At 45.9% G+C, this 10,138-nt stretch overlaps 1 protein-coding gene across 1 annotated transcript; it reads left to right on the forward strand.

Annotated features, from left to right (window-relative positions):
• The first annotated feature begins 3,071 nt into the window (after positions 1 to 3,071).
• Positions 3,072 to 9,721, forward strand: cdc42ep3 (CDC42 effector protein (Rho GTPase binding) 3). The gene is made up of 2 exons (XM_056395526.1): positions 3,072 to 3,640; positions 7,888 to 9,721. The coding sequence occupies exon 2, from the start codon at positions 8,102 to 8,104 to the stop codon at positions 9,182 to 9,184; it is 1,083 nt and encodes a 360-aa protein (XP_056251501.1). The 5' UTR covers positions 3,072 to 3,640; positions 7,888 to 8,101; the 3' UTR covers positions 9,185 to 9,721.
• Positions 9,722 to 10,138: the final 417 nt, after the last annotated feature.

Raw genomic sequence — 10,138 nt, forward strand, 5'->3', positions numbered from 1 at the left:
ATTTCAGATAAACATTCAGCGAAACCAAATCCTGCACAGTTGAATGGTGGGTCCGAGCGGTGACTGCTTTGTTGTGACATCACAAAGTTACAGAAGTCCTGACTGCTGGTTTTAAGGCTCAGTTTCTGAATACAGGCTGTGTGCATTTCTCTGTGGACTGAGGCTTTGATACTTTCACAGTATTTATGTAAAACCTAGACCTGCTTTATATTCAAAAAACACATGGACATCTACCTTTATACTATATGGACCTTTAATGTTTTAATGTACAGTACGTCCTCTTGTATAACAATGCTCTGCATGACTACATTAGGCATAGTGACCAGTGGATGTTATTATTATATTATTGCATCAATGTTTTGCTTCTTTCTGTGGTGCATGACCTATGCTCTATCTTAACAGAGCTGATTTTGTTGTTGTTGTTGTCACTTCAGTGTCTAATGTCACTGTCCTGTGTTTGTATTCATGAACCTGTTACCACTTTTTCAAAGCAGACATTCTGACCTGTCATAGAGGAAAAGCACATGTACGAATAAGAAAAATAAATGATGATGGTAGAATTCCATTTAGTTGCTTTAGTTTCAAGGTCCTGTCATAGCTCATGGGGACACTGACAGAGACATTGTCAGTCCTGGAAAAACCTGGAAAAGAGCCGACCGGTTTTCCAGTCATTGCAAACACTTGGAAAATGAGAGAAAAAGTAAAATGTCCCAGAAAAATTATTTCAACATTCTCCTATTTTCAGACAAAGTTGTGTTCAGGATCATGTTGACGTATTTTGAATAGGCTTCTACAGGTTTTGTTTGGCACGCAGCCCGAGGTCACATCACAATTGCATGTTACATTATCCTTTAAATGTATGTGAGCCACTGTTGACTGCTAACTGTGGTAGTTTTTATTAGGTTTATAGATTAACGTATTCTTCCCAACTGTTGAATAATGGGTTAGCATCTTTGGTTCAGTAGCTTGTTAGCTTATTTTGTCTGCAGCTAAAGGTTTAAGGTTTGGGATTCAACTCTGGCGGAGCAAAGGTTTCAAATGTATGTGGGTTCATCGCTGAGAGTTGGATAATAATAAATGGGAAGATGGAATGACGACAATAATGATAAGTTTTATTTACATATACACACCAGCAAGTTCTATGTACATCATTTGTCATAATCAAATCAATTTGTCATAATTTCATGATTAATTAAACATGTAAGAAATTATTTCATAATTAAGCCAAGTATAGACTGCACTTATTTGAAAACAGACTTCCACTGAGAGAAACATATTGATGGTGTGATTCCTGTCTGTCATATGAGCTAGTTCTTCACTGAAAATATGCTGGAAAATGATCTGGAACCTGGAATAAGGGGGGGAACCCTGATTGTTTGATATTATTAGTTACTGTGCTTTTCCTACTATGACAATATGAAATGTCTGCTTTGAAGTAGGCCTATTAGTTTGAGAATATCTTGCCAAAGGACTTCAGTTGAAAAGGAAACAGCTGGCTTACAGTGGCATGTTTACAGATATGCTGATTAATGTGCTTTGTCTTTTTAAATAAGTAAATTAAATGATTTATTAGCCTTTTATAAAGTCATTATCTACAACTTATAAAATCCCTTTATACTTGTTATGCCTGATTAGGACACTGCCAGATTTTCTACAGAAGTTATCACTGACTTTAATTTCCCATCCCTCTACTACTAAGCAATTTATCTTGTGGGGAGAATTACTTACAGTTTCCTTTTAGAGCAGTAGCTCTGGATTTTCCAAGGTTTAATGGTCTTCTTAAATGAGAAGACAGTGTTGTGTGTTCTACTTAAAGCTCATGTGCCGGCCACATGGACGCCGCGATGACATCATCCCCGGGGCGACACGACAACACTGCGCTAAAAGGGCTTCATTCACAACTGCTGTTTAACTGGTGCTAAATAACGCCTGTGTGAGTTAAATAGAAGGTGTCTCACCAACTGTAAGCCATCCACAAACAGACACAACCACGCATTCATTTCAGTGTAAGACTTAGCAAAGCGTTATACACGGGTGGTTATTACAGTACTGCATCCATCACATGGAACAGGGTGAAGCAGGGAGAGGTGGATTAAGGAGAATGAGGGAGGAGGAGTGACAGTTTGTGGTGTTTGCAGAGGGATGTGCTGCTTCATGCGCTGGACAAGGCAGGATTATTGTTAAAGTACTGCTACGGCTTGTAAGGACATGCATTCACTCCTTTTCTTAACCACACACACACACACACACACACACACACACACACACACACACACACACAGACTCAATGATTGAGCCACAAGCGCCCCTCCCCCCACATTTATCTTTTTTCCCCCTTTTGTAATACACTGTATGTGCAGAAACACACACCTCTCCTCTGCTTTTCTGCTTTCCCCAACCTCTTGAGTAGGGGGGGGACTACACAGCAAGTGTGACATCACCTCTGAGCTCCATCGGTTACCAAGGTGATTTTTTCTTCTATACAGGAATAGAACTGGGAAGAAAAAGGGGGATGCACTGGCGAGGTTCGCCATGTCCTTGACTCTTGGGCATCGGGTTAGCACCCTTACACACACACACCCCCATGTCTCTGTCTGTGCATTTACATTATAGAGAGACTAATTTGGCTGCAGCTACCCACGTGCTGCACATTAGCCTGTTAGTAAATGTCCCCTGCATGTGCTGCAGTGCTGCAGTATTCTGCCGTAATTGGTCGATTTGCACAGTGTCGCCACAACCTCAGCCAAAAATAAAGTTAAATAGATTTGGCTGGATTGTGAAGTGATGTTTTCAGAGTTACAGTTTGGGATAATAATGGGAGGGTATGGGTGTGCACATGTGATAGACAGATAAGGACAGACTCAAAAGAGACACAGGGAGAGTCCAGTCAAGTGTCTGCCGGCTGCCGGCTGCATTTACAGAATAGCTCTTATCAGATGTGGGCAGTCGCAAAGTCAGACAGGGGAGGGAAAGAGTGCGCACGCACACACACACACACACACACACACACACACACACACACACACGCACACACACACTCTGCATGTCATGAAGGATTGTTTTAGAGAGGAGAGTCCCATGAGGCATCTGACTGTCTGCCTCTGCACAGTGCTCATTTTTTCAGACCAGAGCTTGTGATCACTCATCACCGCAGCTCCACCAAGGAACAGGAAGCCAGGAGGATCCTCAAACACCACAGAGCTGCTTAAAAAATCTGAGCTCTGGGTAGGAGAGAGGACAGACATGCACAGGTGCTGCTAGAGAGAGAGAGAGAGAGAGGAGCAAGAACTAAGAGAGAGAGAGAGAGAGAAAGAGAGAGAGAGAGGAAGAAGAAGAAGGGGGAGTGAGGGGAGGTGTAGGAGGAGACTTGACTTGCTTCAGAGGGGAATAGGAGCCGGAGAGCAATTCCAAAACAGCTGTCCGGCAGACGTCCCAGTCGACAGAAGTGCAGCCTCGAGGCAGAGACAGGAGGCAGGGCAGTGTCAACAAGCCACAGGAGCAGCAGCACAGCAGCCACTGATCACACACACACACACACACACACACACACACATCAACCTGGGGCTTCAGCAGTCAGGAGGAACACCAGGGCGATATACCTGGGAAGGATCAAGAGCTCCAGATCATCGGAGTATCTGAGGTGAGTGAGAGCGGGGAACATGTTTTATTTCATTCCCTCTTGCTACAGTGATCCGAATGAGCGGATGAGATAATGCTGCTGCAGTTTACCTGCTGCCATGTAAATGCTTTTTCATCAGCGTCTTTGCGAGTGTCTGGAAGAGAATGAGATATTGCTTAGTAACAGTGAAACGTGCGAAAGCGTGCATGGTAAGTTAAGCTTGTACAGTTGTACATTTGTCTGGCTCTCATACATGTAACACAAGAGCTGAACTGTTAGGAGCAACATGATATCCTGCCTGCTTTCCAAGAGAGACATTTTTAGTCCGGCTACACGCTTTAGGCATGTTCCTCTGAAATGCAGAGTTGGCTTTGCCTTTATCTCTCAAGGGGGGTGGGGTGGGGGGTGGGGGGGCTGGAGGAGGTTTCTTTATGGGTGAACTGGGAGGAAAGAACTATTTCTTTTCTGCCAGTATGTGTTGACATTCCCTTCATGTTTCATATGCTTTGATTCGGCTTCCTGCTCATCTCTGCCAAGGATAACTCTGGCAAGTGCCGGCCGTGCTTGCGGGTGGCACAAGGGGAGTAAGAAAGAAAGACAGAATAAATACTCCACCCTGCTACTCCACCACCAGGCCCCCGAAAGTAAGGCCTTTGCCTATAATTGAGGTTTTTTTTTTTTTTATGTAACAAAAAAGCTCAGTCTATTCTTTAAGGCTGCCATTACCCTCTGTGGTATCCGCTTTTTATAACAGCCCCAAAAAGAGGGTCTTTCTGCTATTCAAAGACGTGACAGAAGTCAAGGCCACGGTTCGATGTTTGAGGAGCATTTGGAAACTTTCTATGAAGTTTGCCTGGAGGAATTTGTCGCCCACACGCTGATGATGTTGCACTGACCACAACTACTACACAAGTGCAGAATAGCGTGCTGTTTTTCAGCAGCACTGATGTCCCTGTCAGCACAGTAATCACATCACGGGGCGGATTATTTAAGGGATGCATGGTTTCTATTTTAAAGAATGGTGAAGTCATATACAGGTCATATTTTCAACAGCTGCTCTCGCTGTATGTCCCTCATCACCGGCTCTGGAGCAGTTGGGCTAATGCAGAGCTGTAGAGCATCATCACACCGGAGCGTTTTGTTTAGACTACACGAAGAATTCTGACCCAGTTATATTGCACGTGAGTTTCAGGTGTCCAGAAATACCCAGACAAATCACTAGTCATTAGTTTCATTAGCAGATGCCAACCCCACATTTATCTGTTCAAACTTTCATCACCTTGCATCTTGCCACCCCCCCCACCTCGCAAATAACCAACCCTCCGAGCACAAACTGATGAGGTACAGCTCCATTTTTAAAGAGGCTGGAGTGGCTCCAGATCACTTCACGCCCAGACTGATAGCTAGTTGCTGACCTGATGACACAGTGGTTTCATCCTGCAGCTCCCATTATGACCGGATGGCTGCTGCGTCAAGCATTTCTGAAAGGAAGGCGCCATCAGATCCTCACTTCCCCCAGAGGTGTAAATGAAACCTGCGACTGCATTCTGCAGTGGCGTCGGCGGGGGCAGTTGCAGCGCCAGGCTCGGGCCGCGCAACACGTGCCCGGCGCCACCTCTTTTTTGGAGCAATTCCAAAAAAGGAGGGTGCAAATCTAGCCTTGGCTTTGACATATACCAGAATACACCTGCTCGACTTTTAACAGCCTGCAGAGACACAGATGGATTCATCTGGGTTAGCAGGCCAGGAGGGTCCACATGCTGAGCTATTCTAATTGATTAATTTCCTCTTCAGCCAACACAAGATTATCTAGCATTGCTAAGACTCCAGAGATTCTCCACATACACTCAAATCAATGTCAATTCCTCCAATCTCGCATTAAATTAACCCTCAGCAGATCCCTGATCGACGGACATGAGGATATTGTTTTCCTCGCACTTTGCCGGTGGCCTCTGGAATTCCAGTCATATTTGCCATATAAGCCAAACTGAGCACCAGCAGGATGGCTGCATGAAGGTCAGACCTTCAGGCTTTCACCACACCAGCTGACTCCTCATGGGCCACAAGTGTTGACCTTGGCTAGGATGCACAGCAGATGTCCCCCTGTGAGAGTTGAAAGACTTGGATTGCTCATCTGCTGGAGAATTTCCTATAAGTTCTGTCCATGCTATTGATTTCAACCAGAATTATCATCTCTTATAATGCAGGGGTTGTGTATTTTCTCATACCACTGGAGAGCAGAGACCAGGCAGATATTATAATGTCATTAGTGTGGGCCAATAATCAATAGGTATGTTTGATAGGGAGTGTGTCAGCAGCAGTGACCTTCTATTCTTAGGAGCAGTGAAACAAAAGTTGATACAGATATAGATATGTGCGCTCTGAGCCCACAGGAAGCAGCTTTTGGCTTGGTGATGCATTTGTTTCACTTCCTATCCAAGCCCAGTTTCCCACTGCAGTGAAGCATCAGCTGTCAAGGTCAGAAAGGATTGAGGAGCAGCGGTGAACGGGAGAGAAGCAAAAAAAAAAAGAAACAAGTGGGAGGAAAAGAAATGGAGGGAAAAAAAATAAGAGAAAAGCTCGAGCTAAACAAGTCAGGGATTTTGCTTTAACCCCCCCTCTCCCTTCATCAAACACTGCAGCACTCTTCATCGCCCCCCCCCCCACTGTTAACAAACAAACACGCTCTCCTTCGCACACATGGCGTGCATTCAAAACTGCTATCTCTCACGAGCGCAGTCAGGCACCTCGCGCAAACACTCACACTGGCACTCGAATATACACAAGGACCCTTGGCGAGCGCTGTTGCCATTCACCGCACTCACACATGTTCTGCATCCCTCAGTGTTTGTCATGGCTATATATAGCTCCACAGAGCTTTCTGGGTGACAGGTTGTAATGGCATTTCCCTAAAGTGAGAAGATTTCGTCTCGTCATGTAGAGTTAAATCGGAGCTGCAGCTCTTTGTGAGGAAGATACTGATGCTCTGACACTTCTTCAGACTCCATGTTGGAAACGGGAGTCAGTGCGGTGGTTTCCAGTCTGTTATTTGGCCTCAAATACGCAGCAAGTGTCTCTCTGGCTCCACACTAATGTGCCTGCTGAATAAACATAGCCTACTTAAAGTGTCTCTGATAAGGCTGATGCAGTGCGTCTCTATGGGGTCGGTTGCAGCAGGAATGTGGATGTTTTCTCAGTGAAACCTTTTTTCTTTTCTCTTTCTTTTTTTTGGGGGGGTGGGGGTGGGGGGGTAGACTTGACCGCCCAGGCACTTTTGTGTAGCAGTGCGCTCTGTCAGACGGTCACTGCTGACAGACCTCTCATAAGTAAATATGTCTATAAATGGGCAAGGTCTCTCCTCACTGTTGCTCTCTCCCACTCCCCCCACCCTCATCAGACACACACTGTCAACTCCCTGCCTCCACACAGTGTTTTTCCCCTTCTCTTTGGTTGCTATGTCATTTCAAATGATCAAACCCTCTTCCCTTTTCTTTTTTACATCCCACGTTAAAGCCGGCTGCCACCGTGGTGACATTCTTGGTTTGGTTAGTAATGGAAAAAGCGATCAGGCACCTTTGATCAAATTCAATACCGCTTTAATAATGTTTACCCATCCTGGTGTATTGTGTAACCTCTGCTGGTATCTCAGCACTTATTAAACTTGGAGCTGACCCTCTGCCCATCAAAGCCAAATCAATTCCCAATCTGCATCACCTTCTTTCTTAAGATCCACTTGCTCTGAAACCCCTCGCTCTATCTCCCTCACACAATCCCCCTAAACCCCTTTACTCCCCCTCCTCCCTGGCCCATCTCTCTCTATCTCTGTGCGTGTCTGAGCAGTAGCTCACTCCTAAAACAGGCTGCCCTGCTCTGATCCTACTAAAGTCCCCCTTTTGCTTCTCCTCTCCCAATCTGCCGTCCAGCTGTTCCACATTAGCACATCCAGGGATGCGGAGGCCAAAGGAGGCTCATGTGTGGAAATGTGAATAGGGCAGCAAAAAAGCCTTAGACCCAGGCCTCATCCTCCTCTGCTCTGGCTCCTAAACCCGCCAGATGCAAGGAAAGGATGAGGATGTTTTTTGTTTTTTTTTTTCTTGGAGGATCCAAAGTTTATTTCTGGGACTTGTTTTGGTGACCAGATTTCTTTCTCAGGAATCCAGGACAGGAGTTTTGTTCCAGTAGCAGCACTCCTCAAAGGAATCTTTCCAGAAATCTGTCAATGTTTTGCAATCAATGCTGACATATTCTTTATTTGTCTTTGATTTCAGGAAAGGGCCCATTTGACCGTTCTACACCGCTGGAATCCTGTTTCCTGATCGATGCTGCTATTGCTGAAATTATTTTTGGACTCCTGTTTGACCGGCGTGTTGCTGAGAATGTAACTGGAGCTTCGCCCCTGGGGAACTGTAACGTCCAGAACTTCTAGAGCGTTTCCGACCTTCCTATCCTGCGTATCTGAGCTCTCTGTCTGCAGTTACAGCCATGCCAGCGAAAGCACCCATATACCTGAAACCTACCAATAACAAGAAAGGGAAAAAATGTCGCCTCAGAGATATTTTGTCCCCAGACATGATCAGTCCACCATTGGGGGACTTTCGCCACACAATCCACATTGGCAGGGGCGGGGAGAGAGACGCCTTTGGAGATATGTCTTTCCTCCAGGGGAAGTACGAGCTCCTACCGGGGAAGGGAGACATCCACCCCCAGTACGGCATCCAAAGTGAGTTTCTGCGAGCCAACAGTACAGGTGATGCTTCCTTCGCCGAGACTCCCTCTCCAGTACTCAAGAATGCCATCTCCCTCCCGACTATCGGTGGCTGCCAGGCCCTCACCCTTCCCCTGATCTCCTCCACCGTGTTCTCCATGCCCCCAGAGCCGCTGGACGACATCATTGGGCCTACAGCTTCCATGAAACCTGACGGCACCGAGGAGGTAGAGATCCTGCAGATGGATGCTCTGTTGCGCTCTATGGATGTCTTCAGCAGCGAGCCCTCCTCCCCCTCCCTCCCAGATATCCAGTCCAAGCCTGATGTCCTCTTGGACCTGCTGGAAAACACAGATAAGTCCACCTCTAAGGCAATCGCCAAAGCTAACAAAATAAACAAGAGTGAAAGCAGATTTGACAAGCCATCACCCTACTGTATCAACGGCCACAGCAACAGCATCTACAAAGCTAACGGAAGCCTGAACAGCAACGCGAGCAGCGACAGCTTTGACAGCTTTAGCGGCAAAGGGGACTTCCAGAGCAAGATCTGCAACGGTAGCGCGAATCTCAACGGCAATGGCAACTGCAATGGTTACGGACACTTTGACAATGACATTACCCTGGGCTTCAAGCAGGAGCTCTCCAAGTGCAACGGAGAGTGGGTGGACAGAGACAGTGGGGTGGAGGAGGGCCGCATCTGTGATTTTGAGTTTGAGTTTTCCAAGGAGAAGAGCACATCGCAGGATTCCCTCACCCAGATCACGGGGTCATTCCTCTCCCTCGAACTTGATCTGGGCCCATCCATCCTGGACGATGTGCTCAACATAATGGATAAACCCGCAGCGAAGAGCAGGCCTTGAGCTGCGCCGAGGCCCCAGGAGGAGAAAGGGAATTTTTCAAACTATAGCCATGAGAGAGAAAGACTCACGAAGCAATCAAAATGGTGTCTGGATATATCATTAAGATGAAAATGAGCTACGGTAGACAGAGCTGCTTATGTTTTTATTGTCAAAACATATAACTATTCTAGCTTCTATGGAGTGTCGATTCTTCTTCTTCTTTTTTTTTTTTGTGTTTGCCATGCCAGCCGCATGTTTAGGATGCATGTGATAGTGAGTTACAGCTAAAACACAGCCATCGTGCCTTTGATTTTAAATGATAGATTTGTATTATGTTGACTTCCACGGTATGATAACTTTGAGGTCCTTTGCTTTTTTTTTTTTTACACTCTCAGACTCTCTATGAACATATATCGTTGTGTGACTTTAAGTGTGTTTAACAAAGCACTATTTTGTTTGTCACATAATTAATTTGCCACATTGACTATTTCAACCAACAGAACACTATGCATATTTGTGTTTTTAAGATTGTAACACAAATAAATTCATTTTGTCCGATTCTGGCCGATTTCTTGCGGGGAACGTTTGCACGCGCCAGAACTGAGAGATAATTTTCCCAATAAAATTATCAAACAAAATAAAGGCTGAAAATCAGAAAAGAGGGAAAAGACAAACAAGAAGGACACCAAGGAAAGAGAGAGCTACAGATTGACAGAAAGAAGGGTAGAATGGATTTATTTTCTCGCCTCTGACATTCCTCACATTCTGCTTCCCTGCCCTGCAGTGGGACCACCGGTGGGCCTTCATCTGCCCAACCAGGCGCCTGCTCCATTTGTTTGCGTGTAGATAGGACAGGCAGAGGAGGAGGGGTGAGGGGGGGGTCTTTGAAATTCCCTGCATTCCAGCCACAGAGCACAAGTGTCCAGGACCAGACATAAATCAGCTGTTTCAAGAGAGGAAGGGAGGGCTTCGGTC

This window comes from Seriola aureovittata, chromosome 14 (genome assembly GCF_021018895.1).
Source record: "Seriola aureovittata isolate HTS-2021-v1 ecotype China chromosome 14, ASM2101889v1, whole genome shotgun sequence".
In the NCBI taxonomy this organism is placed as follows: Eukaryota; Metazoa; Chordata; class Actinopteri; order Carangiformes; family Carangidae; genus Seriola; species Seriola aureovittata.

What these genes read in the sequence shown, in the direction of transcription:
- cdc42ep3 (XM_056395526.1), top strand. Translation starts at nt 8,102, where the DNA reads ATGCCAGCGAAAGCACCCATATACCTGAAACCTACCAATAACAAGAAA.